Consider the following 27,789-nt stretch of genomic DNA (forward strand, 5'->3'; position numbering starts at 1 on the left):
GGGCGGCTCCCCCAGGAGGGGCCGCAGAGCTCCCGAGGCAGGGAGCCCACTTCCTGCTCCCGGAGCTGGCACTGTCCCGTCAGGCCTCAGTGACTTTGCCAGGGTTTGGAGTCTTCTGGCGGCACCAGGACTGAGAACTGCAGGAAGGAACTGGGTGAGACCCAGGTGTGCCCTGAGGGCCTGCCATGTGCCCATTCCTAGGTCAGGCACTGCCCTGGAAAAGTGCCCTAAGGCCCGGCGGAGCCACGAGTGGGTGGCCAGGAGGCCGCAGGGTCAGGTCTCAGCCATCAGGGCTCCCAGGCGTTCACAGAGGAGGAGAGATCGCGCGCTGGGGTGCTGGGTATGGGCTGGTGGCTGGGGGGGGTGCGGGGGGGGTGGGCCCAGTGTCCTTCCAGGTCCTCAGAGCCGTCCAGATTGCAGAGGTAAGACCGAGGTTGGGAGGGTGAGGGGGTGACCCCAGGTTTCAGGGGTGAGAAACAGTTGGGGGGCTGCCCAGTCCGGGCCACACAGGCCCTGGTAAGTGTCCATCCCCTGGCTCCCTGGGTGCTCCCAAACCAGGGAGTCCACACGGGGCACAGAGCGGGCAGTTTGTCACCAGGTCCCCAGGTGTCTCTAAAGGAGGCAGGGGGTCATCTCCCATGGCCAGCGCCCCTCCTCCCACCACCAGCCTGGAGAAGGAGTGGGCAGTTGGGGCTGGACAGCAGGATGGCGGGAGGGCAGCGGATGACCGAGGGGGGCTGGCTGCCTGCCAAGTCAAGGCAGGGCGCCTCAAACGGTCCCTGGAGCGGGTGGGCAGGCCGCCCCGCTGCACTGCGCCCCGACGCCCGCGGGTCCCCGCAGCTCTGCCCTCGGCGCGGGCGGGGGGGGGGGGGGGGGGGGCGGGGCGGGGGGGGCGGGGCGGGGCGGGGCGGGGGGCGCGCTGGCTCCGAGGCCCCGCCCCCTCCCCCCCCCCCCGCGGGCGGCGGTGACATCACGGCCACGGCGGGAGGGGCGGCGCCCCGCGCGCATCACTTCCTCGGCGCCTCCCGCGGGCGGGTGGACCGACCGACGGACGGACTGACGGTGCCGGCCGACGGGGACCGGCGCAGGGCGGCGCGAGCGGGGCAGTGCGCGCCCCTGGCCCTGGGCGACCCCGGCCCCATGGCCGGCCCGGCCCCGTCCGCCGCCGACGAGCTGCCCGGCCCGGCGCGGCGCCTCTACTCCAGGTAGGCTGGGCGGCCGGGGGGGCCTGCGGGGCCGGGCGGGGCCGGCGGGGTGCGCGGGGACGGGCGAGAGGCGGCAGGCCCCGAACAAAGGCTGCGGCGGGCGCACAACGTGGCGGGGACGCGCCCTCCCTGCGGGCTGGCGGCGGAGGCGCGGGGGAGGAGGGGTGCGGGGCGGGGGAGCCAGGGATGGGGCAGGGCCGCAGGGGGGTGGGCGCGGAGGGTGGGGGCCCTGGGGCTCCCGGGGCTTGTGCCCTTCTGAGTCCAGGGCTGGTGGGGGTCGGGGTGGTTGGCTGGGATGGGCTGCTGCTGGCTGGACCCCCCTCACCCGCACAGCGCCTTGGGACAGGGGGCGGGAGACCTACAGCTGTGCTCCTGACAGCTGGGTGGCCTGGCACAGCAGGTGTGTGGAGGGGGGCTGCCAGGAGCTTCCCCCGAGCTGGGCACCACCACCCCACTGCCCTGGTCTGGGTTCTCAGGAGGCAGCATGGCTGAAGGGATCGGGCTTCATCATGGGTGGGGCCTTGTCCCCCGAGGACCCACCAGGAATCTGGGGTTGCGGGGGGTGCCGCAGGTTCGCATCCAGGCTGCAGAGCCAGCCAGCCAGGTGAGGTGTGTGCCTGCCTGAAAACGCACCTGCCTCGGGGCAGATTCATGGATGATGCCAGTGGTCCATGCTTTGTGCTCCGCACTCGTCAGGGATGACAGGGTGGCCCTGCCCACCTGCAGTGCATGCCTGCTTGGTGACTCCGGGCCCGTCCGGGGTGTTCCACACCGTGATGCCATGTGCCGGCCCTGGGCGGACACAAGGTCCTCTGAGGGGAACAGACTGCGCCAGGGACTGCACGGGCCCAGTCCAGCACTCAGCACCAGTGCTGGGCAGGGGCCACTCGCTGGTGGCAACTCCCACAGGCAGGCCTGGCTGCCTCTAGGGAGCCTGACCTGTCCCCAGCTCGCACGGACACCATCATCCTGGGACCTGGCAGCCTCCCCAGCTGCTGAGCCTTCTGAGGGCCTTGCCTTGCCTAAAAGGATCCTCCAGCCCCAGCTGGGCAGAGTGTCAGCAGCAAACCTCTGCTGGGCGCCACCCCCCCCACACCCCCACCCTGCAGAGTGAGGCCCTAGTGGCGAGTGAAAAGGAGGCCTTGCCACTCCTCCCACCTCGGTCTCTGTGCGACTGGCCAGAGACACAGCCTCCATTGTGTGGTCCCAGGATTGAGTGCCGAGCCCTGGCTGCTGGGCCCCATGGGGGCGGGGGTGTGCGGGTGGGTTTGCTGGCAGCTGACACTGGCAGCCCGCCCTGAGGATCTCCCCCCAGCACCCCTGTGGGAATGGCAGGACTTGATTGGGCAGCTCCCGGCCATGTGTGCGCACATGTGCGTCGGGGCTTTAGTCCTGGGAGACCTTGCACAGCTGAGCATGGGGCCGCATCATGCTCATGTCCACATCCAGCATCTTGGCTTGGGAGTCTGGGGTTGGGGCCCAGCAATAACACGCCAGACAGGACCCTAGCGGAGCTGTCCTGGGCAGGGACAGGCTCTGAGGGGATACCGGAGACGCCCTGGGCCCAGCCTGACATCCTTGCAAGCTGAGACCTGAGTTGAGCTCAAAGGGGCAAGCCTGACATAGATTTGGGGTGCATGGCCCCAAGCCCTCCGTGGCCTGTAAGGACACCCCTAGGGAGTTTGTGTAGCCACAGCTCCAGGTGGGCAGGGCAGTGCCTGCTCAGAGCTGGCTTTGGGAGGCTGGCAGGCAGGGATGGGAGTCGGGGAGCCATGTGTGAGGGCATCCTGGATGGGTGGGGGCCTTTAGCTAGAGAGGAGGGAACTGCTTCCTCAGTCCAGCATCCTTGGGCCACAGTGGCTCGGGGCTGGAGGAAGGTGTCAGAGGGTCATCGGGCCAGGGAGCCCACCTGTGGCAGGGCAGCTGAGGGGTGCAGGGAGCCCGGCCTGTGGATGCCCCATGACAGGATCTACTTGATTCGACTACTCTGCCAATGGCTGTTTGTGGGGACCTCTGGGCTGGGCCTAGCATCCTGGCTCTCTTCCCATGCCAGATTCCTGCCTGGTGACACAGGGGTCTGGGGGACATGGGCTTGGAATGCACTCTGAGAGGGACTTGAGCCTGAGTGTGCCCATGGGCCCAACAAGTCCCCAGATGGGGCCCTGGGGAGGGTATTGGGTCAGGGAGACAGAGGCAGGTGAGGCAGTTAGTGCCCAGAATTCTGCTCTATGCCCCTGGGCCCACTTGCTGGGAGCAGGAGTTTGGGAGGGAGGGGCCTATGGGCCTGGGGGAAGTGGTACAGGGGGTGGGCAGGTGGCCAAGAGGTCCCTAAAAGTGAGGAGGCCCTGGGTGGTCCTCTCCCTGTTCCCTTCAGGTAAGCACCTGAGTGTTCTGGAACTGGGGAGGGAAGAGTGAATGGGGAGCACCCCCACTGTGGGGTGACATGTTAGAGGAGTGCCCCAGACATAAGGCGGCCAGACAGGAGTGTCCTCAGGAGCAGGTCGGGCACCCTGCCATCCACCTATCCCCACGCACCTCCTTCCACAGGTGCCTGCAGGCACTGGCCCTGGTAGGGCCTCTGGGGAATAATGGCCTGGCCCCAGGGCTCCCTGGAAAGACAACCCTCAGGTGCTTTCCTAAGCGAGGTGACACTCATGTCCCCCCACAGCAATACCTGTCCCACTGTGCTCCCCGCCCTGTGCTGTCCCGAAATTTCCATGTGGGAGTCAGGGTGGCTCTGCTTTGGGGGCAGTGGGATGGGGTGAGCCAGGGACCTGGAGCATCTGCTCAATGGCCCAGTCTGGGGGTGACATCCCTGGAGAGGGAGGACAGTGGATCCATTTAGCAGAGAATGGGGCCAAGGGGGATACATGTGGTGGGAGCTGGGGGCCTGGCCTGGAGACCCATGATGCGTAGTGCTGGAGGACTGTGTAGGGTCTGTGGGATAGACGAGTGGGGACAGGGGCCCTGAAGGAGAGCAGAGCAGTTTGGTCCAAGTGAGACTGGGCTGATGGCTTCTCCTGGGATGCTGTCTTGCATGCCAAGGCCAGGCTAAAAGGGTGTGGGCTTAATGTGGTGGCCAGAATAGTAAGGCCGGCCCCCTGGGGAGTCGATAACCATTTTATTAACCAGTAAGCCTGCGGGCAAGCAGCAGGAGCTTGGCAGACAGTATCCTGCATCCTGGCCACTGTGGTCTGGCCACTGGAAGAGCTGGCCTGGTGGCCCTTGCAAGGAAGGGCACATTGGGCAGTCACAGCATGAGGGTGGATCGGTGCAGGGGGATTTGGTCCCCCTGGGGCAGGACCTCCACGGACCAGTCCCAGAGGTGTGGGGTCTAATCTCTGCTGGGCAGGTGGAGGACTGCGGGTCACCCGCGAGGCATCCATGTAGCCTGGATGACAGATCCCAGGTGGGAAGGCTGTCCCTCCCAGGGTAAGGGTGGTGAGGCTGCTGGGGCCCTGAGATCTCTGGCCAGCTCAGCCCAGACCTGCAGAGGGTCCCGTGCCCCCAGGATAGGGCTCTTGGTGGCCCTTGGGGTGGACAGGCCGTCTGGAGGCTCCAGGCAGCCCTGCAGCGGGGACGTGGAGGCAGTGGGCAGGAAGGCCAGCTCCACAAACCGGCACTGGAGTGAGTGGTCCAGGGTGGCTGCAGACCAGCATGTCCTTGGGGTACACGGGCAATTCCAGGAGATAGGACCAATACCCACAGGCCTGCAGGGGCGGTGTGGGGAGACAGAGGCCCCAGAATCTTCTTCACTAAGCAGGGCCCTGGGCCTGGCCAGTCTGGGCACGTCTCAGGGGAGACGGGAGAGGGTAGGGAGAGGGTAGCCTGCAGTTCAGGCGGGTCCTGGGAGGCAGAGTAGGGGGCCTAGTGTTGATGTGCGGGTGCAGGGTTGAGGGCCCAGCTTGTTAATAGGAGCTGGATAAAAAGGAGGTGATGCAGGCCCTGCCCTGTACCTGAGCTGTCCTGAGGAGTGGACAGGCGTCCTGAGGGGTAGACAGGCAGCATCGGAGAAGCCTCGGGGCAGGGAGGAGGGTGCTTGGTCGGGACACTCTTGGGAATAGGGCCTGGTGAGGCTGGCAGCCTGGGACCAGGTCCTCCCACCTGTGCTCACCTGCCAGGCCCCCCTTGCCCCCCCCCCCAGTGGCCAGGGCCTACAGAGCTGAAGCTGGCGCTGGCCCTGGCACCTGCCTTGACTTTGTATCTCTGGAATGGCCTTTGCCCTGGGCCTCGCACTCACCCTTTGACTCGGGTTCCTCCATATGCTCTGCTCCGACTCTGGGTAGCTTTGGGGAGCAGGGCCCAACCTGGCTCCCCAGTTCCCTCTGATCTCAGAGCTGTACCCCCTCCTCTTCCCGGGGTCCAGAGCCTTGGAGGCCTCTGCTGCCCCAGTGCCCGTTGCCAAGCCAGGCAAGTGGCCTGGCAGAGAGTCTCCACCCCGCGCCCCACCCCCCCTGCAACCCAGACCTGCCCTCTCTGCTGACGATGCTGATCCCCTGCTCTGAGCTGCCCTGATCCCTTGATCCACCTCAGTTGCTGGAGGCCCCAGACACCCTGCCTAAGGACCTGGGGTCTCTTGGAAGCCAGAGCCTTTGGCCCACCACTCTGGGGTGGGTGGAGGCAGGGGACCACGAGGCGGGCACATCCCCAGGGCCAGCAGCCCGGGTGGGGCAGTTGTCGGCAGGCCTGGAGGGAGGCCTGGAGCCCCAAGATGCCCGCTGCCTCCACGGAGACCCAGCCTGTGGCCCTGAGCTTGGCAGAGAAGGCTGTCTGCAAGGTGGTGTATGGCGCCCCCCGTCCCCGCCCCCTGCTACTGCCCGTGGGCCTGGAGCTGTGGCTGCATGTGCAGAAGATGCGCAACCTGCGGAGGAAGAGGTGCGGTGGGCAGTGGGGCAGGGGCCGTGGAGGTCAGGGTCTGGAGGGTCTCGGGCCAAGTGGAGGACACCTGCCTGCCACCTCCTCACATTGCTGGGCCCATGTGGGACCTGCCCGTATGTGATTCAGGATGCTGTGTTGGGCACCCCCTCACTGTGCCCCTGGGCCCTTGACACAACCTCTCCCACGGTGATGGTAAGGACACATGTCTAGGCAGGAACACTGGGCTGGGGAGGCCACTCCCCCAGTCGTGTCTGTCAGCCAGCAGGGTGTGCTGGGCTCAGGACCCAGCAATGTCAGACTCCAGGCCCCCGTCCTCCCAAGTCACCTGGGAGGAGAGATCACTCAGCCGCATCAGAGAGCTAGTGCCAGCTGGGTGAGGACGAGCCGCCCTTAGTTAAGGAGCCGTCTGCACGGTGGTGGCCAGGCCAGGGGATGGCTGCTGGGGGCTCCTGCCATATGGCATCCGATGTGCCTTCCCAGAGTGTGGTGGGTAGGAGGCTGAGACCCTGGCCCCCAGCTCTCCGAGAGGCCACCCAGGCTCTGCTTGAGTCTGGAGGGTGCAGGGCAACGCCAGGTCCTGGAGCCCACTCTCCACTGGGGAGTCCAGGCTGGGCCAGGGGCACTGTGACGGAGACCTCCCACAGAGAGCCCTGAGTCCGTGTGGTGTGGGGCTGTTTGGTACGCGGTCTTGTTGGAAATGTGTAAAGTGCCCATTTTCTTGACGATGTGGGAGTCAGGTGGACAGGGCACTCTGGTTTGTATCAGCAGGCTATGTGGGCAAAACGGCTGAGAAGTATGGCTGTGGGCAGATTTGTTTGTTGAGAGGATATGTGTGATTCTCCTCCAGTAACTGCTGGTCACTGGGGGGACATGGCCAATTTGGTGTGGACACCTTGAATTACCCTGCAGGCTTTCCCTGGACCCCGGTGACTGGGGTTGGCCCTTGGCCATGCAGAACGTGTCTCTCACTTTTCCAGGGCCATGTATGTGGCCACTGGGCCCCTCCTGCCACCTGCCTGGGTGCCCTGCAGCCTGGAGCCCCACTCTTCCCACCCTAGGGCAGGGCAATGTGCCAGGCCTTGAGGCTGGAACCCACAGGACCAGCTGGAATAGGGCAGAGGAGGAGACCGAGGTTCTAGGTGGTGATGTGTCCTACCCGGGACCCCACAGCAGGGAGAGCTGGAACCAGGGCCAGCCTGATCAAGTGACTGCCCACACAAGGCTCTTCTGACAGCCCTGTCCTTGGGGCAGCTCACCCAAGGCCCAGGGGTCGTGGGGCCCGCAGTGAGCAGGGCCCAGGTAACAGCTGGGGGGCTTGGACCCCACCTTGGGGGCTAGCAGGGCCTAAGGGTAAGGGGCTGCTTTTCTGAGGCCCCTGCCCAAAGGTCGGGAGAGGAAGCCTCCAGCAAGGGCACTGGTTGTCCCATGGAACCCCGGGCTCTTGCAGTTGGGCTGGGTTCAGGGCCAGGAACCTGGAGCAGTTTCCCACGGGTCCAGGGGTCGTCCATCCCGGGATGGGCCCTGTCATGTCCTCTTACAGTAGCGCCATGGGGATGGGGAGACCTGGGAGGTGGCCAGCTGAGCACTTAGCCCGTGGGGCTGGCTGACCCTTGGCTCCCACACAGCCATGCCCCCGAAGGATGGGAGGCGAGGACAGATGATGGCTGAGCCCCAGCTGCCCACAGAGACCTTGGAGGGCGGGGCCCACCCTAGGACATAGGATGCAGTCAGCTCCTGCCCATGTGGCCATGACCAGTTTTCTCTGAATCTCCCAAGGCCTCGGCTGTCCTGGGTGAGAATCAGGGCCTGCCACGGGCTGCTGTGGCTGCTCTGGAGGAGGGACGTGGCCCCAGGCCTGGGGGGCCCTCGTCCAGGTGCCCGAGACTTCTTGAAGGCTGTGGCCACCGTGGCCTGAGGGTCTTGCTATGGTCACAGACTCATGCCTCTTCCTGGGCTGAGCCCCGGGAGCGTGAGGGGTGTGCAGTGCAGCTGGGGCACAAGTGAGCCCACCTGGGGACAGGCACAGCACTGGAGCTGGCACTCGCTTCCAGGCAGTCCTCCAAAGACATTTCCGACTGTGTGCACGGGGATGGAGGGGGCCACCGCTCCCCGAGGGCCTCGTGGTCCTGGTGACACCTGGGCAGGGAGCACAAAGGCCCCGTGGGACCACGCAAGAAGTGGGCGGTGACTTGTGTCCCCTGCGCGCAGGATGGAGGCCTCGTGCCTGGAGCTTGCCCTGGAGGGGGAGCGTCTCTGCAAGGCTGGGGATTTCAAGGCGGGCGCGGCCTTCTTTGAGGCAGCGGTGCAGGTGGGCACCGAGGATCTGAAGACGCTGAGTGCCATCTACAGCCAGCTGGGCAACGCCTACTTCTACCTGAAGGAGTACGGCCGGGCGCTGGAGTACCACAGGCACGACCTGCTGCTGGCCCGGTGAGGTGCCCTGCGTGCGTCTGGGGAGCTCAGGGTGCCCAGGACCCCGGGGCGGGGGGGAGGACCGCACAGTGCCCCCGGCAGCGCATGTTGTCTCTCTGTCGGCCCGTGTTCCCAGTGTGTCCGCCTGCCCAACTCCGGAACCCCGTGCACACCTGTGTGTGGGCTCCATAGGCCTCACTGTTCTCTGGCCTCCAGGCCTGGGCCCGAGCTGCTCTTGCCCTGGAACACGCTCTGCTCCTCCTGTACGTGGGCAGTGGGTGCCCCACAGGCCCTTCCCTGGCCAGCAAGCCCCTGACGGCCCCTGACACCCAACCAGCCTGTCAGAAGTTATTCACACCACCGGGCCCCATGGCTCTCCCGGGTTCCATCCGGGCACCTCCCCAGGCCCTGACAGTGGCAGGCTGGGCCCAGCAGAGAAGTGACCCTCCCCCGCTCAAGCAGGGCTCCCGACCCGAGGGGCCCTCCCCACCCACCCCAGAACCTCAGCCCAGCATGGCCCCCATCGGCCCAGGGCTGGTCCTGCCAGGCCTCCCCTACCCTCACCTGGGCTTCCTGCAGCCCGCAGCATCCTGAGCCTGGCCTTTGGCCTGGCCGCACACTGCCCCCTGCCCTCCAGGACCATCGGTGACCGCATGGGGGAGGCCAAGGCCAGTGGCAACCTGGGGAACACGCTCAAGGTCCTGGGCCGCTTTGACGAGGCCGTCGTCTGCTGCCAGCGGCACCTGGACATCGCCCAGGAGCAGGGGGACAAGGTGGGTCAGCAGCTTCCAGGGCAGCTGCCCCTCCCAACCCCATGACCCGGGGCCTCATGGGAGGAAGATGGAAGAGTGACCCCTGACACACTGCAGGGCTGAGTCCCTAGCTCCCCATCCCCCATGTCAACTCTTCCTCTCACCGACCTCTCCCAGTCTGGCTCCAGAGGGAGGCAGGGTGGCGTGGCAGCTGGGGATAGAGTCGCTCTGGGCCTAGCTCTGTGCCGGACCTTAGGCTGTCCCACTCGGTAACCTCCCTCCATGACCCTGTGACATAAGCACAGACGAGGAAACGTGATGGCTTGCCCCACGTCGTATCTCATGGCAACCGGGCCCGGCTGGGAGCGCCCTCCTTCCCCTGGCACCACACAGAGGCCTGGCCACCCTGACGGCAGAGACTGAGGGCTGTGGGTACCGGATGTGGCTGCACCTCCTCTGCTGAGCCGGTCCCAGGGTCGTTTGGTTGCCTCATCCTCTGTCCACAGAATGGCAGTCACGTGCCAGCACCCCCACCCCTCCTTGGGGCCCCAGGCCTACCTCAGCATCCACACTTGCCTTTGGGGCTGTGTCTGTGGGTCCCCCCAATGTCGGTGCTGCCCTCAGGTCGGGGAGGCGAGGGCACTGTACAACATCGGCAACGTCTACCACGCCAAGGGCAAGCAGCTGTCCTGGAATGCTGCCCAGGACCCCGGGCACCTGCCACCCGACGTCCGGGAGCCACTGCGCAGAGCCTCCGAGTTCTATGAGTGAGTGGGGCGGACAGGGGCACCTGCAGAACCAGCGGACCGGGCTTTGTCCACGCTCTCCTGGCGCTTCCCGGGCCACTGCCACTGGCCCAGGCCCAGAGCACCCATGTCCACCCCATCACCTCTCCACAAAGCCTGCGTGGTGCTGGCCAGTTGACTCTCCTTCCCCACCCCCCCCACTGGCCCCGTCCTCAGGGCCTGCGGGGAGTGCACCAAGCCTCCTGCCGCTTCCCTGTGCGTCAGTCCCCCACCCAGTGCAGAGAAGCAGGGAAAGCACCAAGCAGAAGCCATGGGTGGCGTTTAGAAAGCACATGGCTGGAAGGGGGGCAGGGACATCGGCCAAGCCTCGTGGGTGGGAGAACCTTGCCCCTGAAAACCAGAGTGGGGCAGGCGAGCCCCGGATGCAGGCCTTGGAGCTTATGGTACCTGCTGGCAGTGGCACCAGAGCTGGGGGGCCCACCCTGAGCGGCCCTCGTTCTGGGGCACACTCCTGGGAGGAACCGAGCAGAGGACACCTGTCCGTCACCCTCTAGGCTAGGCGGGTGGGTCACAGGGCCCCTGCTTCCCGGGCATTGAGAGGGACACAGCTCAGATGGATGCGACCCCCAGGAGGAATCTGTCCCTGGTGAAGGAGTTGGGTGACCGGGCGGCCCAGGGCAGAGCCTACGGCAACCTAGGCAACACCCACTACCTGCTGGGCAGCTTCATGGAGGCCACAGCCTTCCACAAGGAGGTGAGTGCACTGTGGGGCCCCCAGCCACCGTGTCTGTGCGTCTGTCATCCACATCGGGTCCCGCGGCTACTCTGTAACCACCCAGCCTTGGGTCTGTATCCTCAGCGCCTGGCCATTGCTAAGGAATTCGGAGATAAGGCAGCCGAGAGGAGGGCCTACAGCAACCTGGGGAACGCCCACATCTTTCTGGGGCGCTTTGACGTGGCCGCCGAGTACTACAAGTAGGCAGGCCTGCCCCCCAACCCCTGCCCACCTCCCCACCCACCCCCACCCCTGCCCGCCCCCACCTGCCCAGCCCGGGGGCCAGGTGGGGGGTTCTGGCCTGTGTCCTAGGGCTATCAAGGGCAGAAAGCACCACAGCCCCTTCCCTTGGTACGTGCTGGCAGAGGCCACTGTGTGCCGGGGACACAGTTGGCCACAGCTCGGGGCTTTCTGATGCTAGCTGTGGGGGGGAACCCCCAAAATGTCTTTACTCCCCACGATAGCTCTGAGTGCACGTATGATCCTTGTACGGACTCAGAAGGTCAGGACCATGTGGGCTCCTGGGAGTCCCTGACCTGTGCCCGGGGAGCCCTGTGAACCATCTGCAGAGCGGTGGCCACCATGTAGAGACTGGGTCATCGGCCCCAGGTCCCGGGCTGAGCCTTACCATCCTGAATCAGGAGCCCGGGCTGGGCTGTGTTGTCCCCCAGCCCTCTATGGAGACTCTGGTGGGATCCTGGGGCTGAGGTCACAGAGCAGGTGGGCTGCATCTGCATCGCCCACTGCCCACCCCTCAGATGAGGGCCATGCACAGTGCCACGCCCCCTCCATTTGGGACTGACCCTCTGTCCTCTCTGCAGGAAGACACTGCAGCTGTCCCGGCAGCTCAAGGACCAGGCAGTGGAGGCACAGGCATGCTACAGCCTGGGCAACACGTACACGCTGCTGCAGGACTACGAGCGCGCAGCTGAGTACCACCTGCGGCACCTGCTCATCGCCCAGGAACTGGCTGACAGGTTAATGGGGGGTGGGGGTCAGGCCTGGCCCACAGGCCTCCAGACAGTCCTTGAGCTGCAAACTGCTTTCAGCGAGGCCCTGCCCTGCTGCCGAGCACCAGGAGGCCTCTCCGAGCAGGACGGCCTGCCTGGCCTCAGTCTCCCTCTGCCATTGGGCCATGCCGTCCCGAGTGGGACCGCATGAGACCAGGTGGGTGCCGGCTGGCCACCTGTGGTGACCGTCAGGGTAGGCTGGTTGGGGATCAGCCCCCTGAGCACCCCGTGTCTGCGTAGCCTCAGTCTCTCAGGAGACACAGAAGTATCCTACATGCATGGGTGTGGGGTGGGCGGCCAGGGCAGGGGCAAAGGGGCTGCTGGCAGGCTACTCTGTTGGGAGGCTCCAAGTGGCTGGCCCTTGCTCTGGCGGGCGATGGCGCTCTGGAACTAGATGGTGACGGCTGTGGATCAGAAGTACACACAGAGCTGAGCATATGCCCAAGTGGTTAAATTTATGTTTTGTGATTTTTCATCTTAATTGAAAGATTGATGACCTGAGGGACTGCCCCTACCTCCTGCCCCCACACCCAAGGGTGGAGGAGAGCCTCACTGGCTGGTAGGGGACAAGCGAGACCCGCAGGAGCCCCAGGCCTGCCGGCTCTGCTCCTGTCACAATGGGCCCGAAAACCGGGGGCTGGTGGGTGGGCTGGCGGGCCTGGGGGCTACAGATGTGAACTCAGTGTCCCACCCTGGCAGAGTGGGTGAGGGCCGGGCGTGCTGGAGTTTGGGGAATGCCTACGTGTCCATGGGGAGCCCGGCGCAGGCCCTAACTTTCGCCAAGAAGCACTTGGAGATCTCCCAGGAGGTAAGCCAGGCCCGCCCTCCTGCCCTCCCCAGCCAGTGCCTTAGCGGCCCTTGGAGGTCTCCAGGCGCTGCCTGGCCCACTTTGGACCAGGCTAGGTGCCTCCGTGCACTCTGGGCTCCTGCCGGCACTCCTCCTCATCCTCTCCAGGCTGTTGCACGCTGGCCCTGCCCTCAGAGGCCTAGTGGCTGCTTCTCTGCCGTAGCCAGGGGGTGCGACAGGGGAGGGGGCCCTGTTTGCACCCCTAGAGTGTTAGCATTCCCTGTGGGCCGACCCTTGACCACGTCCTCTGTCCCCGATGGAACTGGGCCGGGCCAAGGTGGAAATGACCTGCCACAGGCAGCCCAGGGCACGAAGGCATGGCCGCCCCTGGGGGCCCCTCCTTTGCAACTCCCTAGCTGGACATCTCCTTAGGGATGGGACAGGGTCTCTGAGGGCCTGTCCACGCAGGACCCTCCCACTATGGTCAGCGCAGCCCCTGATCACAGGGCCATTACAGGTGGCCTCCTGTGTCCTGGGTCTTTATCTCAGCCCTACACTCCTTGGGCCCCAGTGGCACCTCCTTCCAGCACACGCCTAGTGCCTGCCCTGACCCACCATAGCCCCAAGCCTGAGTGGGCAAGACCCATAGGAGCCCAAGTGGTAGGGGGAACAGGGAAGCTTGGGTCAGAAGAGTCCCCCTGGGGCCACCAGCCCGGCTGGCCCCCATGTTCCCCCTCACCCGCGCCCCCAGAGCTCCACTGGAGGTCCAGCCACGCCCCACCCCCCGCTAGTTCTTGGGCAGTGCACATCACCCCTCTGTGACAGGGCCCTCCTGTTGAGCCTCTGCTCTGAGCTAGGGGCCTGCGGGGTGCATGGGTGGCTCAAGAGACTGGGAAAGGTGGAGTCTGGGGCAGGCCACCCACCTTTGGGCGGGTGCTCAGGAAGGAGTGCCCCACGTGGCACAAGGCTGGCTGCCTGAGGCCCCAGGTGCTCCCGGGGTGTGAAGGGGGCCCACGTGGCCCCCCTCACCCAGGGACAAACACCCAGCCTCCACCCCTGAGGCGTAGTGAGGCCCAGTTTCCTTGGAGGCTGGAGGCTCAGTGGCTGTCCACAGGAGCCTCCCAGCCCACCTGCCCGCTAACCTGGCCCTGCTTGGCTCTAGATCGGGGACCGCAATGGGGAGCTCACCGCCCGCATGAACGTGGCGCAGCTACAGCTGGTGCTGGGCCGGCTGACCAGCCCAGCGGCCACAGAGAAACCGGACCTGGCTGGCTACGAGGCCCAAGGTGAGCCCCCAGGCTGGGTGGGCAGGGGCGTGGCAGGAGGACCACCCAGGGTACGTGGGCCTTGGGGCAGTGCTGATCTCTGGCAGTCTACTAGGAGGTGGGCTCTGCCCCCCGACAGGAGACTCTCTGACAGAGCTGCCCAGTAAAGGTGGTAAGCCCCCTTCCCTGGGGGTGTCTGCCTCTGCCCCACTTCTCTGCCCTGCCCTGGAGCTCCCCGTGGGGGTGGAGGGTGACTGGGTGTCCAGGGTGCTCAGGGCACAGAGGGAGGGGCTTGTTCCCCCAGGGCAAGTTAGGAATCGGGACTGGAAAGTACAGGGGACAGGGACAGTGTGGGAAACATGTGGCCTGGACGTGAGGCCTCCAGGCCAGGGCTTCATGGTCGCTGGGGCAGTGAGGGCCCATAGTCACCCTGAGCCCCCCAGTTTATCACCCTGTGACACTGTGGCCCGCATGAGGAGGAGGAGAGGGCCACTTGCTGCCCCTGATTTAGAGCTCCACTGGCTCCAGGCTGAGGGCTGGGCCTAGGGGCCGCAGTAGCCAGAGAGGCCTAGAGCCCTGCTCGTGCTCAGGGTGCTAATCAGGTGAGGCCCGGGAGGAGCCAAGGCAGCTATAATGACCTCATTCACGGGCCGCTGGTTGCCCCATACAGTCAACATTGTCAGGCACACAGGGGCACGCAAGGACAGAATGTTCCTTGTAGAGCAAATGGATAAAAAGTACGGGGCCTGGGGAGGGGTGGGGTGGGCACCCTGAGCTGGCTTCCCAAATTGCTGTAGGTGGGTAGGGTGGGGCAGGCTCCGCTTGGGGGCTAGCTACCCCCTCCCTGCCTGCATGGACCCCGACCTCTGGTTTTTGAGTTTGGGGGCAGTCTGGCCCGAATCCCCTTGTGGCTGTGTTCCTCAGGGGTGCCTGCCCTGCCCCCGCCCCAGGAGCCCTCCAGGCCTGCTGAGGATGAGGCCGGGGAGGACGAGGCCAGGGAAGTAGCTCTGGGCTACAGCAGGGCTTCTGTGGGTTTCTAGGAATGGCCTGTCCTGGGAAATGGGGCACATGAGTCACCCCCCGCCCCCAGACTGAGGACAGAAGTGAGGATGCGAGGCTTCTGGGATCTTCAGCCACCTTTGTTTTGGGGTGCTGTGGCTGAAGGGGATGGGATGGAGGAGAGCTCAAGGGGCAGGACTTTCCTGAGCGTGGGCGGCTCTGCTTGGAGCCCCTGGCCTTGCACGCCTCGGCCTTGGCCTTGGAGGAGCCCAGCAGCAAGGGGGGGCAGGGCTGGCCTGGGCTTCTGGATAGGCTCCCGTGGGGCTCTCCTGCCATCCTCCTTCGGAGCTGAGGAAAGGCGGGTACATCACGAGAACAAGGCGGCTCTGTCCACCCCACACCCAGACCCTTCCCAGCCAGGGCTCCCGGAAGCCCCCTCCCTGCCAGGCTGCCCGCAGATGCTGGGCTGCCGGCTGTCCTCCGGAGCCACCCACTCAGGCCCATGGAGGCTGGTGTGGGGGCCCCGGGCCGCCTATGCAACTGCTGGAGGCAGCGAGGTGCCCTGAGTCTGGGTGGCCCTTCAGGAGACCCCGGCCCAGGTGAGCCTCACTTACTGGGTGTACACGGAGTGGGGTGGTAGCCTGGCCCAGTGTCCAGAAACGAGCCTGGAAACTGACCCTCACGGCGCGGGGGAGGGTATGGGGGGGCACTTGTATGTGCACAGCCTGTCAGTCTTGGGGAGAGGTGAAGGGGCCAGGGGAGCCCTGGGAGACGTGTTAGTGGGGCTCACATTCTGGGGCCCTGGGAGGAGGCCCAGGCCTCCAGAGGATGAGCGCAGCTTCAGCGAGGAGGGTGGGGCCGCGGTGGGTGGGGCCTGGCTGGCTAGCCCAAGGCCGGACCCAGAGGGGTTTTCCCCCTGTCCTGATAAAGACAAGGGCCCTTTCTGCGGCTGGAGAACCCAGAACTGGCTATGGCTCAGTTTGTAGGTGGATCTCACCAGCCTTGCAACCCTCATCCCAGCAGAGGCCCCAGAAGGAGTCTGGGTGGGCGGGGGCCCTCCCTGCCACTGCTGCCTGGGCCTGGGTCAGTCCTTCCAGGTCTCCTGCTAACTAGCTGACCTGGTGATCTGCCCCAGCTGTGCCTCATTGTCCCCATCTGGGAACTGGGCCCACTGCTTGTCCTGAGGATAGTGCCTGGCAGGGATAAGGGCACTCCCTGGGAGTAGACACCTCACCATCCATCCACACTTGGCATTTATCCTGCAGTCTGTTCACAGGCCAGGCACTGGGACACACGGACTGTCCTCGTGTCTGTCCCTTCTCTGGCCGCTCCTGCCTCAACCTCCTGGAGCTTGCCAAGTGGGCCTGACTTCCCACATCCTGACCCTGGCTCTGCCCCTCCATGCCCTGTGACCTTGGCTGGTGATCACTTTTCTTGAGCCCCAGCATCCACAGTCCTGGGAGGGCAGTCAGACATGACAGTTCCTGGAAGCCCTGCACAGGGCCCCATAGATAAGCGCCAGGAAACACTACCTGCTGGTCATCAGGGAGTGGGTCCAGCGAAGGTGGCCAGAGATGACAAGTGTGCGGTGAACCTTAGTGAACAGATAAGAGGCTATGGCTGTTTGGGAGGAAAGAATGGCCATGAGGCTGGGTGCAAGTGTGCGTGGCCATGTGGGGGCCACTCCCCGTGAGCTCAGGCTGCGGATGAAACACCACAGACCAGGTGGCTTAACCATATGGATGTTTACTTCCCACAGTTCTGGAGGCCAGAGGCCCAAGAGCAGAGGGCCAGCACGATGGGGTCCCGGTTTACAGATGGAGTGGGGGGCCTGGGGTTGGTGGGAGCTCTGTGGTGTTTTCTCATAAGGGCACTCACCTCGACACTGGGGCCACCCTCGTGACCTGGGGTCACCCCAATAACCTCTCAAGGCTGCACTTCCTGGTGTCAGTGCGTTGGAGTTTGGGTCTTCAGCCTGGGACATGGGGGACACAATCGTTTGTTCAGTAGTGGTGACTTGTGAGCAAGGACTTGAAGGGGAGGAGGGAGTGAGCCTGAAATTAGATGGAAGACAGCTCTGCAGAGACCCTGGGGCCTGCACAAGCCCAGCTGGGAAGAGCTTTGGGAGGGCTGAGCCCCTCCCCGTGTCAGTCCCCCCTCTACCCCCCCCCCCCCCCCGCAGGGTGAGCAGAGGAAGAAGATCCCACTCAGGCCCTGTGGGCGTGTCTCTGGGGCAAAGGGAGGAACAGGGAGGCAGGCTCAGATCTCAGCAAGGTGAGAAGGGGTCGCATTCTGGATTCGTTCCGAAGGCAGAGCAGCTGGGATCCTGGACATTGGGATGGACAGTAGGAGGAGCTGGAAGGACACAGCCCAGCAGTTAGGAAGCCGGGTTGCCCGGCCCAGGTGTGCCGGGCTGCACATAGGAGGGGCGGGGGGCGCATCGCGAGCCTGCTGGGAACAGAAGCAATGATAATGACGAGGGAGCCGGTCAGACTCAAGCAGGAGTGGGGTGATGCTCAGGGAAGTTTCCAGACCTCACCCTCACTCTCGGGGTGGGCAGGACGGGAAGCCCGCTAGCATTGCTCTGGCTTGAATGCTGCAGTGAGGGCAGCATACCATCCAGACAGAGGGTGCATTTAGCCAGGCTCAGGGGGCCCTGGGGGGACCCGCCCTGGAGCCGGACACATGCTGTGCGTCACAGGGGCGTTTCAGCCTCCACCACAGCCTGGGCCGGACCGTCCAGCCAGACGGGGCCCCACGGACCCGGTGGGGAAATTGAATATGCCCCTGGGTGTGAGGGGGCAGCCAGCCTGCCCATGGCGGGAGATGGAGCTGGCCTGTCACCGGCCGCGGTGAGTAAAGGGCCAGCACATAGTCCTGCCGGTCCTGACAGGGCCACCCCACTGTCCCCAAACTACTCCCAGGGCTGGGTGATGCCCAGGCCCCGGCTGGTGTTGGATGATCCCACAGTTTCCTCAGAGCTGCCAGTCTGCTCCAGGGGGTGCTGGGCTGCGGGGAGCCCTGCTCCAGCTCCTTTGGCCTCACAGCACAGAGTCAGGCTGTGTGCCCAGAGGCTGCCGGCCAGAGGCTGTTTGCAGTGGGCAGAGGCAGGCCTGGCACTGACCACCTCAGCCGAAGGGAAGCGGGAGGGGGGAGTGGGAGGGACGGACAGCCCCAGGTCCCGGACCCGCAGGGCCACTGATGCTTCCTGGAGCTGGCCACCTGGGACAGCAGCCACCAACGCCCCTTCTCTGATCATCACTGTTTTTCCACCCAAGGCCTCTGGAGAGTGGGGAGCAGGGGGTAGCATTCTCAGAACCTGGAGGTCAGGACAGGGACTAGGGCTCGGCTACCCGCACCATCCCCTTGGACACCTGCCCAGCTCTTAGGAAGCCTGGGGCATCTGGTTTGGGCTAGTCTGAACACCTGTGCTCCTGAACCAGCTCCTCTTCCCCTTGGGGACCAGATGTCAGGCAGCAGGTGTGGCCCAGGGTGGGGTTGGGGTGCACACCCCATACTGTCTGCTGCAGGCGTCTGTAGGGCGGCTTAGTGTCACATGTGGAGCTCAGTGTAGTGCAGGGGTGGCCACAGAAGGCAAGCCTTCCTCACGATGCAGCCTGTGGGTGTGCACAATGTGCCAGGCGCTGTAAAATGCTTCCATGGGTTCCTGTTGCATGGCCAGCTGCACACCTGCAGGTCCTGTGTGATGGGTGGGACATGGGTTCAAGGTGCGGTGGTGCCGAGACAGGACCCTGGAGCATCTGCCAGCACCAGAGGCCTCGCACATGCCTTCTTATACCCAGCACATGTCTGCAGCAGGAGGGGCGCTTAGCTCCGGGGAGGACCTGGCTGCCCCCATGCGTGTAGATGAAGGGGTGAACTGAGTGCAGCTGATCGGGGTGTGAGGCCCCATCTGCATGGAGGTAGGGAAAGCATTCCAGGAGAGGACGTCACTGAGGCCGGTGGGGAAGCCAGGCCTGGGTTAGGAGCTCAGACACGACCTGTGGGGAGCACCAAGGCCAGGCCTGGCTGCCTGTCCAGCCCAGGGGTACAGGGTCATGCGGACATTGCATACGGTGTCTGCCTCCATGGGGGACAGTGAAGTGGGAAGTTCACCTGCCAGCCCACCTCCTGGCCAGGGGTCAGTGCCAGGCTGATAAGGCCCACTGTCTTTCAGGTGCCAGGCCCAAGAGGACACAGAGGCTGAGTGCAGAGACCTGGGGCCTGCTGAGGCTCCCCCTGGAGCGGGTGAGTGGGCTGAGGACGGACGGCTGGGGCCCCAGGGCTAGAGGGCAGCCGTCTGCAGTTAGAGGCTGAGCACGGGCATTGGGTTCATGAGGCCGGTGCAGGGCTTGCAGGGCTGCCCCCACCCACCCTATTCTTGTCTGTGTCCCATCCCCGCCACCAGTGACCAAGGCACCCTCCACAGCCGGAGACGCTGGACCGGCCATCGGCCCCCAGAGAAGCCCCACAGGCCCTGTCCCCACTGTCCACTTCATCTCAGGGTCCCACCAGCCACATTCCCAGTCCTGGCCGGCCCCCACTCCTGTCTACTACCTGCCCCCTCAGACTCTGCCTCATGGGGAAGCCGAGCTGTTACAAGTGGACCAGCAAGGCCTTGGCAAACCCCCCACCAAAGCCAGGCAGGGTAGGGCTCCGGGTCCACTCTGTACCTGCCAGAGGTGGGTGCTGTGTAGCCCCAGGGGATGAGCTAACCTCTCTGAGCTTCTGGTTCCTCCGATGTGGATTGGTTTCAGGCACAGGTGCCCATTGGGAAGTCTGTTGAGGGACAAGGCTTGGGGCTGCCGTGGTCACTCATTGCTCCACGTGGGGTCAGCCGTCTAGCTCCTCCAGGCCCCAGCCCTACCTCTCCTTCCCCCCAGGCCCTGTCTTCATCTGGCACCCAAGTGCCCAGGTGTGTGTCTGTGGGTCAGGGCCGCTGCATCTGCCAGCCTCCCTGGGGTCCTGGGACGGGGAGCGTCGGTTCGGGATTACTGGCCACCCCCGCCCATGCCTGGCCTTCCTCCCCCTCCCCAGGAGCAGAATGGAGACAGCCACCAGGTGGGGGAGTGGCGGGGGCCGGGCAGGGACATGCTCCCTCTCCCCATGAGGAGCAGGAAGTACCAGGAGGGGCTGGAGGCTACCGAGAGGCCCCGAGAGGGCGGCCACTCCCCGCTGGACAGCGCGGACGTCCGGGTGCAGGTGCCTCGCACGGTAGGCGACCTCTCCTGGGATGCCATCCCGTGCAGCAGACCTGGGCCAGGCCAGGCCACCCCCAGGGGCAGAGGCCACACGGTCCTGTGTCATCCCCAAGCCCACTGAGCGCAGGGCACAGGGCACTTGGTGCAGAAACAGTGTTCCATCAGTTGCATCCGGCCTTGGTGAGGCCCAGGCCACAGAGAAACTGGACCAGAGGCCTTGTGGGTGAAGGTCTGCAGGGCAGCCTTGGGGGAGCCTTGGGGGAGCACAGGCCCCGGGCCCCACCAGTTGCCCTGGTACAGGCTGATGGGGGACAGAGGGATGGGCATCCTGCTGCCCGGCCAGTGTCCCTCTGTGTCCAGCAGGCAGGGTTGGCCTGTCTAGGCTGCTGGAAGCCATTGGGGTTTAGAAGGCAGCGGAGCCCAGGTTCAGAGGTCAGCCCAGAACACCCCACCCCATGCACTGGGCTCCAAATCTCTGGGAATTACTCTAAAAATAGTTTCCTCCAATGGCTTAATCAGCACCTTCCAGCATGGGCACGTGCTGGGTATGCCTAGCCCCACACGGCTGCTGTGTGCCCGTCTCCCCCGCCAGGCTTGGAGGGCCTCTGCCAGCCCTCACACTGCCCCTCAGCCTGCCAGCCAGAGTCGTGTCCGTGGAGTGAGGGGTGAGCACGGTGGGGCCACTGTCCCCATCACATGGGGGTTTGGGGTCTAAGATGGTGTGGTTGGGTGTCGTCAAGGGCCCCGGGCCCTCCACCCGGGCAGGACTTGGGGGGTGGGGCTGGGTCAGCCCCAAAGGTCAGCATCCACCTAGAAAGGATCTGGCAGGGGGCCCCTCAAACACTAGGGAGCTGCAGCAGGCTTTGGGACAGGAAGGCCCTTTCCAGCTGGTGACTTGGCCCCCAACTGGTGACCTGGCCCTGGCCAGGTCCCTGTTGTCGCCACGGTGGGGCGGGGGTGGGGGGCTTCTAGCAAATATGCTCGGGCTTGCCACAAGTACTGCGTTCAGAGGAGCCCTAGGAGGGGAAAGTGAGGCATGGGGCAGCACAGAAGCTAGCCTGAGGGCATCCAGCTAGGAATGGTGCAGCCGGGGGTCCCAGCGCAGCCCCTTGGAGAGCGCCACCAGGCTCCAGGCCATGTGTGCCTCTGGAGGGAATTTTGGTGGCAGAGCCCAAGCCTGGGCGCACTGGGGGGCTGGAGCCCAGTGCCAGGCTGGTCCCCTGCCCCGCAGACACTGGCCCGGCTCCCCGCGGCCAGACCTCCCACCACCCAGGGCTCTGCGCAACAGGAAGGCCCTGGGGATGTCTCCATGCCGTCCGTCCTCCCCTCCTGGCTGGTCCCCTGGATGCCCTGGGTGGGGAAAGCACCCCACAGCGAGCGGCACGGGGTGGGGTGGGCCACGAGGGCCCTGGGGCTGCCAGCAGTTCTGGCTGCGTGGGGAGTGGCCGCGAGGCCCATGCCCGTGGGAGAGGCCGGCTCTTTCTGGCTTTTCGCCCGGCCCAGGAGGCCCCAGCCTCGGGAGTCGGGGCTGAAAGGAGAGGTGGCTTTCCCGGGCGGACCGGCTCTGGAAGGAAGGCGGCCCGTCAGCCAACTACAGCTTTCCACATAGGTTCCGTCCCCCTGGCCCTCCGACAGGGCCCCCCCAGGCCGGGCGGGAGTCCTTGTCCTGGAAATAATCTGAGTGTTTACAGAGCGCGTGCGCGCGTGTGTGTGTGTGTGTGTGTGTGTGTGCGTGCGTGCTGCGCGCACTTGTCTACATGTGCGCGCTAGAACCCGGGCGAGCAAGTGAGCGCCGTGGGGGGGTCAGGGGCCAGGGCGGGGCTGGCGCTCCCCCAGGGCCTATTTAAGCGCTGAGCTAACGGGGGCAGCACAGGCGCCACGCGGTCGTGAACAGCACACAGGGAGCGGCAGATCCGGCGTGAGTGTGGGGTCCCCTCTGCGGAGGCTCAGGGAACGCGGGGCCTGCATGACGCTGGCAGGGGGCAGAGCCCAGCTGCCCTCCTGGGACTAGGGCTGTCACCCCTGCAGCAGCCCAGCTGCCCATCTTGTCCGCTGCAGGACCACCCACCCTGGCCAGCAGGCAGGAGGGCTGCGCAGGGGCAGCCCGGGGCCAGGGGGTGCAGGGAGTTTGCGAGCCCCTGGCTGGAAGTCCAGCAGGAAGGGCTCGGAGAATCTGGGATAGAAGGAGCCAGAGCCAGGCAAAGGGGAGGTGGAAGCCTGACCTGCGAGGGCCCAGGTGGCCTTGCTGTCCAGAGCTCCCCCTGTGGGAGGCTCCTGTGGCCTCAGCCCCAAATCCCCCAGACCAGGGAGGCCGTGGCCCTTCTCAGGTGGTGGCAGATGGCTGTGCCCCTGGAACCCAAACTCAGCCCAGGGCAGGTGGGAGGAGTGCCGGGAGCCCAGGGTGACCGCCCTTCCAGGAGCAGCCTGGCTCTGTTCAGCTGGCCACAGGCCACCCGGGGTCCCCTGTAGTGGGCTGGGGCCTACCCCACACCCTCCTGGGGACGCAGGGCCCCTCTGCCCTCGACACCAGTTTTCCTTTCGCTCTGGGCTCCATGGGGTCTTGGGCCAGGACGTGGGACAGCACAGCCGCGAGTTGAGGCTTCCTGAACTATCTCCAGCCTTGGCTCCAGGCCTGCCCTGGTGGGACAGGGGTGTGGTCTGTCCTGTGAGCTCCGGCCAGCTGGTGTGGCTCATGCATGAGCTGTGCTGTTACCACCTGCTCTTGGCCTTTGGGGAGCCCAAGGCAGGCGTGTTTGGGGGAGTGTCCCCCACCTGCCCCTTGGAGGCATGCAGCCTCCCCTGCCTCAGGACCCTCCTCCACAGTGGCCTCTGAGGTTGTCAGCCAGCACCCAGTAGTGACATCTTGCTGTCGTGGTCTCTCCATGAGCCCAGCTCTGAGCGACCCCAGGAGCACCCCCCCCCAGCTGACTGGTGGACAGGCCAGGGCTGGGTGGGGGACACTAGCATCAGAGGGGAGGTGCCTGGAAGCCATCCCCTTCATCAGTCAGCCCTCAGGGCCCTGGACCGGATGCGGATGGGGTGAGGCTGCTGGGGGGACCCACCCTGACCCTGCCCTTCTGGGGGCTCCAAGAGACCACCACCTCCAGCCTCCCCTGTGTAGATGTGTAAACTGAGGCCCAGAGTGGGAGTGGGTTTGCCCAAGGTCACATGGCCCCTTGGGACTCAGGCAGGCCCAGTGGCCTGCTCACCTGCTTCTCATTCCCCCGTCCCCTACCCGGCCCCATCAGGGGGGCTTGCCTAGACCTAGCAGTTTGCCCAGGTCAGCCCTCCCCAGCCCCCCAGAGCAGACCTTGGGCACCTCACTAGCACGTGCAGGGGGAGGCTGGGGGATGTGAACACCTTCTCTTTAGCCTGAACACCCCACACCAGGATCACAGCCTCTACAGGCTCTGTCTTCTGGGCCTGCCCACAGGTCTGGTACCAATCTCCAGAAGGGGTGGGACTGGGGTGGAACAGAGGAGCCCTCACTGTGGTTCCTTGCTTTTGATGATGTGACCTGATGGTGCTGGCAGCCCCAGGGCCACTATCACCACTGCCAGGGTCCCAGCACAGGCCAGTGTCCTGTGTAAAGTAGCCAGTGAGGCTTCCTGCCTGGTCACTCACACATTCAGCAGACACTGGTGAGTGCTGTGCTGGGTGCCAGGCCCCAGAGGTGTAGGCACAGGAGGGGCTCACTGCAGGGCGCTGACAGTGTGGGACAGTCCCCCCCGGGGAGGGTGGGGGGCTGGTGACCCGCATGGGGCCCCTGTGGCCGAATGCAAGCCAATGTGGACACTCTCCCCTAGAGTATCCCTCGGGCACCGTCCTCCGATGAGGAGTGCTTCTTTGACCTGCTGAGCAAGTTCCAGAGCAGCCGAATGGATGACCAGCGCTGTCCCCTGGAGGAGGGCCAACCTGGGGCTGCAGAGGCCACAGCCGCCCCCACCCCGGAGGAGAGGGTCGGTGAGTGCCCCCGGGGACGCGCTGCATGTGCTGCACTCCATCCCCACTCCCAGCCCCCAGGCTGGTGGCCCCGGGAGCCCTCACTCCTGAGGGGCGGGGAGACCAGCTGCAGAGGTGCCCCCTGTCACCACAAGCTCCCTGTCCCCCGCCTCGCCCAGAGCCGCATCCTGAGAAGCGTGTAATCATCCCCGTCCTCCGGAACAAGCAGTGTCAGGGTGCGTCATGGGTGCAGAGCGGGCGTGGGAAGCCAGGCCTCCCTCCTGTCACTTCAGCACCCCCTGGGGGAGGGGGGACGTGGGGCCTGTGGCAGGGACAGCCGAGGCCGGCTCCCAACACCGCTGGGAGCCCCACGCCCCCGAGAGTGTGGAGGGAAGGCCTGGCTCGGGCCTGATCAAGCCCGTGGGCCCCCGGCCTTGCCCTGCAGCCCAGCCCTCGCTGACGGCCTCCCCGCAGACCGAGGAGCTGCTGGACCTCATTGCCAGCTCCCAGAGCCGCCGGCTGGACGACCAGCGTGCCAGTGTGGGCAGCCTGCCTGGGCTGCGTGTCACCCACAGCAACCTGGGTCGTCTGCGCGGGGATGGGGACCCCCAGGAGCCGGGGGATGAGTTCTTCAACATGCTCATCAAGTGCCAGGTGGGCCTGCGGCTGGGGAAGCTGGGTGCTCACCCCCGCCCACCCCGGCCCCAGGGGGCTCCGGCTTGTCTCTGTCAGGCTGATTCAGCCGGTGTGGCCAGGTGCCTGCGGGTGCTCAGACCTGAGGCCCTGCTCCCAGGGCCCCAAAGGCCACCTGGACATACTCAGGCTGGCTGCTCCTTACCGGCAGGGGGGCCAGTTAGGGGGCGCCAGGCCCCCTAGGGTGTGGCCTTGGCCCAGACGGCACCCCCAAGCCGGGAGGGCAGGAGGGCTCTCCTCGTCGTGGGGTCCGGCTGCCTGCCTCCCTAGGCAGGACAAGATGATGGACGGGATGTCAGGGATCCTGTGAAAGGCTGCAAGAAGGGCAGCTCCATGGCTGGCCTGGGACAGAGTGGTTTCCAGATGTGACGTTCGTTCCCACAGAGCAGAGGGAAGCGCAGCCCTGGGCGAGTCCAAAAATCCTCAAAACCGGCCCTTGTGGCAAACCCCTGCACCTCTGACCCCCCTGCTTGCATGGTCCAGCAACTGCACCAGCTCCCGGCCCTTCTGCTCCAGAGCCTGCACAGAAGCCCAAATGCCCCCACAGCTCCCACCCAGTCCCAGCGCCCTGGCCTGATGGGGTGCCCTGCAGAGCTCTGTGCCCCAGCTCCCGAGCTCCTGAACACTTAACTGTCGGGTGATCTTAGGCGCAGTGGTGGTCTTGGGTAGGCCCCGCAGCCCCATGCCCGGCAGTCACTCAGCCCTCACCCCAGGGGGCCCAGCCAGAGGCCTCGGAGTCAAGGCATTACCTGCGGAGCTAGTCTTACCGGTAGATGCCGAGGTGGCCTGACCAGCCCTCCTGAGCTGGCGCCGCCCAGATCAGCAGCCCCTGCCCAGGTAGTGTCCCCGAGACCGCTGACCACCGGGCCCTCCGACACCACCAACCCACGTGTCTGTCTACCCAGTCCTCCAGGATCGATGACCAGCGCTGCCCGCCTCCTGACGTGCTGCCCCGAGGCCCCACCATGCCCGACGAGGATTTCTTCAGCCTCATTCAGAGGGTGCAGGCCAAGCGGATGGATGAGCAGCGGGTGGACCTTGCTGGGAGCCCAGAGCAAGAGGCGGATGGGAGCCCTGAGCCCCGGCAGCAGTGCCAGCCTGGTGCCAGCTAAGACTCCATAGCCTCAGCCAGGCTGGCCCCACCCCAACTCCTGGACTTGGGGCCAGGGGGCTTACACCTGTGATGCCCACGGCCCCTCGAGAAGCCCGTTCCTCTGGAGGCCATGGCTGGGTGCAGGCTCTGCACCCTCTGGCCCTTCCCGCTGTGCAGATGCTAGGCACGGCCCTCACGCTGTTCCCTCCCAGGGTGGCAGGCTCAGGCAGGGCTGCCCTGGGCGTGCGGGCTCACCCCAGTCCTGGACCTGCCCCTCCCCGCCCTGGGTCCGGCCTGCTGCTTGTTGGTCCCCAAACCCTCAAAGGCCTCTCCCCGCCCTGCCCAGCTCCATCCCTCCGTAGCGCCCAGCAGATGTGAAGACAGCTGCCTCCCCTGTGCCCCCGAGGGCCGTTCTAAAGCCTTTGCTGTGGTGTCTGCCAGCGACACGGACGTTTTTGTCCTCCCAAAGGGGGTCCCAGGGGTGACGGAGCAGACATGCTGGCCCTGCCCCCTCACCCCTCCTCGGGCCACAGCATCAGAAAGCCTGGAGCCTGACGAGGCCATGCTGCCAGGCCAGGGCCAGGTCGCCATGCCCTGGGCACTCAGCCCCCAGCCCCAGCTGGCATCCAGCCCCGAGCAGGGAGAAGGCAAGGGTGGGGCTGAGCCGGGACACCCCTCGGCTCCAGCCCCAAAGCCCAGAGACACAGCGGCCTGGTTCTGGACACCAGCCAGCAGCAAAGTCAGCACCCTGACCACACCAGGAGTGGACAGCAGGAATGGGCCCCCAGGTGAGCACCCAGCCCTCCACTGGGCAGATGACATTACTGCCTTCTTGTGGGGAGGGTCCGGTGCCCACACGCCCACGTTGGCCCGCGGGCCAGGGTAGGAGGCCAGCGCTCCAGGGGCTGTGGCCACAGCTCTCGTGCAGGCCCCTGCCTTGGCCAGCCACCAGCCCCTCCAGCGAGTTCCTGGCCCCACAGCACAGCCCCTAGGGCATGAGGGGCGCCTCCTCCCCAGGGGGCGCCCCAGCTGGGCTCCTCGGTCTTTCTCAGTGGCTCTCCAAGTATGGGGAGGCTGCTGGACCCCCATCCACCTGCAGTGCAGCCTGGGGCCCAGGGGCCATGCCCCGAAGGGTATGGGTGGGGGCCCAGGTGCGGGGTCAGATGCACAACACAGGCTTCTTCTTGGCCGCCCCACATACTTGAATGTACATGCATATTTATTGCTCACACGTGTTTGCCATGCTGTCAGTGGGTCCTTTCCAACCCAAGGTACATTTTTTTGTTTTTCCCAAAAAAATAAAGTCTGCCAAGTGAATGCTGTGTCAGAACTAGTGCTAATGATGAGGGGAGGTTGGTCTTTTGGGGGGGCCCCAGGTGACGGATCTTATGTGGGTAAGCGAGCCTGCACTGTGCAAAGGGCCTGGGCCACCACCCTGCTCCAAGCACACAAGCAAGGTGACCTAGCCAGTGATGCGAGCACCTGCAATGGCGCCAGCCAGCCACTTGGTGGCAGGTTGGGACCCTTGTTCACCTGGCTGTGGCGTCTATCCTGACTGGGCAAAGTCACAGGTGGTCCAGGTGCCCACTCGCCTTTCCAGTCCCGAGTCCTCCCCAGTTAGAGCTGTGGCCCACCCACCCAGGACGTGCTTGGGGCCACAGAGCAAAGGAGGTGCAGAGTGCCCATGACCTCACACCCTGAGCCCTGCTGGCTGAGGAGAGCAATGGAGCCATCTTCAAAGAGGGGAAGTTGGTGTGGGGAGGACACCCCCAAGCAGAGACCCCCAACCCCAGAGCTGTGTCCCCAGAGGCATGGTGCAGCATCCGGGAACTGGGCGAGGCAGGAGGCGTCACTTCACTCCTTGTGACCGGCTGCATGGTAGGGTGGTAGTGGGGGAGACCCCTGAGGTGAGGGTGGCATGAGGAGGACAAGACAGGTGGGAAGGGAGTCTGCAGGGAGGAGCTGCAGTCAGGGCACACCTGCCCAGCGAGATCCTCCAGGGCTCCCCACCCAACCGTTCTTGGCGCTCTG

General features: G+C 65.4%; 1 protein-coding gene across 9 annotated transcripts; it reads left to right on the plus strand.

Annotated features, from left to right (window-relative positions):
• Window positions 1-27,075, plus strand: GPSM1 (G protein signaling modulator 1). Of its 9 annotated transcripts, none has more exons than XM_077851378.1 (14): window positions 1-154; window positions 8,292-8,513; window positions 9,133-9,268; window positions 9,872-10,014; window positions 10,624-10,747; window positions 10,853-10,968; window positions 11,590-11,745; window positions 12,478-12,586; window positions 13,728-13,851; window positions 19,007-19,077; window positions 19,867-20,043; window positions 23,837-23,993; window positions 24,418-24,626; window positions 25,571-27,075. In XM_077851378.1, the coding sequence occupies exons 2-14, from the start codon at window positions 8,293-8,295 to the stop codon at window positions 25,775-25,777; spliced, it is 1,950 nt and encodes a 649-aa protein (XP_077707504.1). In that variant the 5' UTR covers window positions 1-154; window position 8,292; the 3' UTR covers window positions 25,778-27,075. The 9 variants fall into 9 exon arrangements, with proteins under 9 accessions (XP_077707504.1, XP_077707503.1, XP_077707506.1 ...); XM_077851377.1 differs by having other exon boundaries at window positions 2-165; XM_077851375.1 differs by lacking the exon at window positions 1-154 and adding an exon at window positions 1,051-1,205.
• The last annotated feature ends 714 nt before the right edge of the window (window positions 27,076-27,789 follow it).

Source organism: Canis aureus, chromosome 16 (genome assembly GCF_053574225.1).
Source record: "Canis aureus isolate CA01 chromosome 16, VMU_Caureus_v.1.0, whole genome shotgun sequence".
Lineage (NCBI taxonomy): Eukaryota > Metazoa > Chordata > Mammalia > Carnivora > Canidae > Canis > Canis aureus.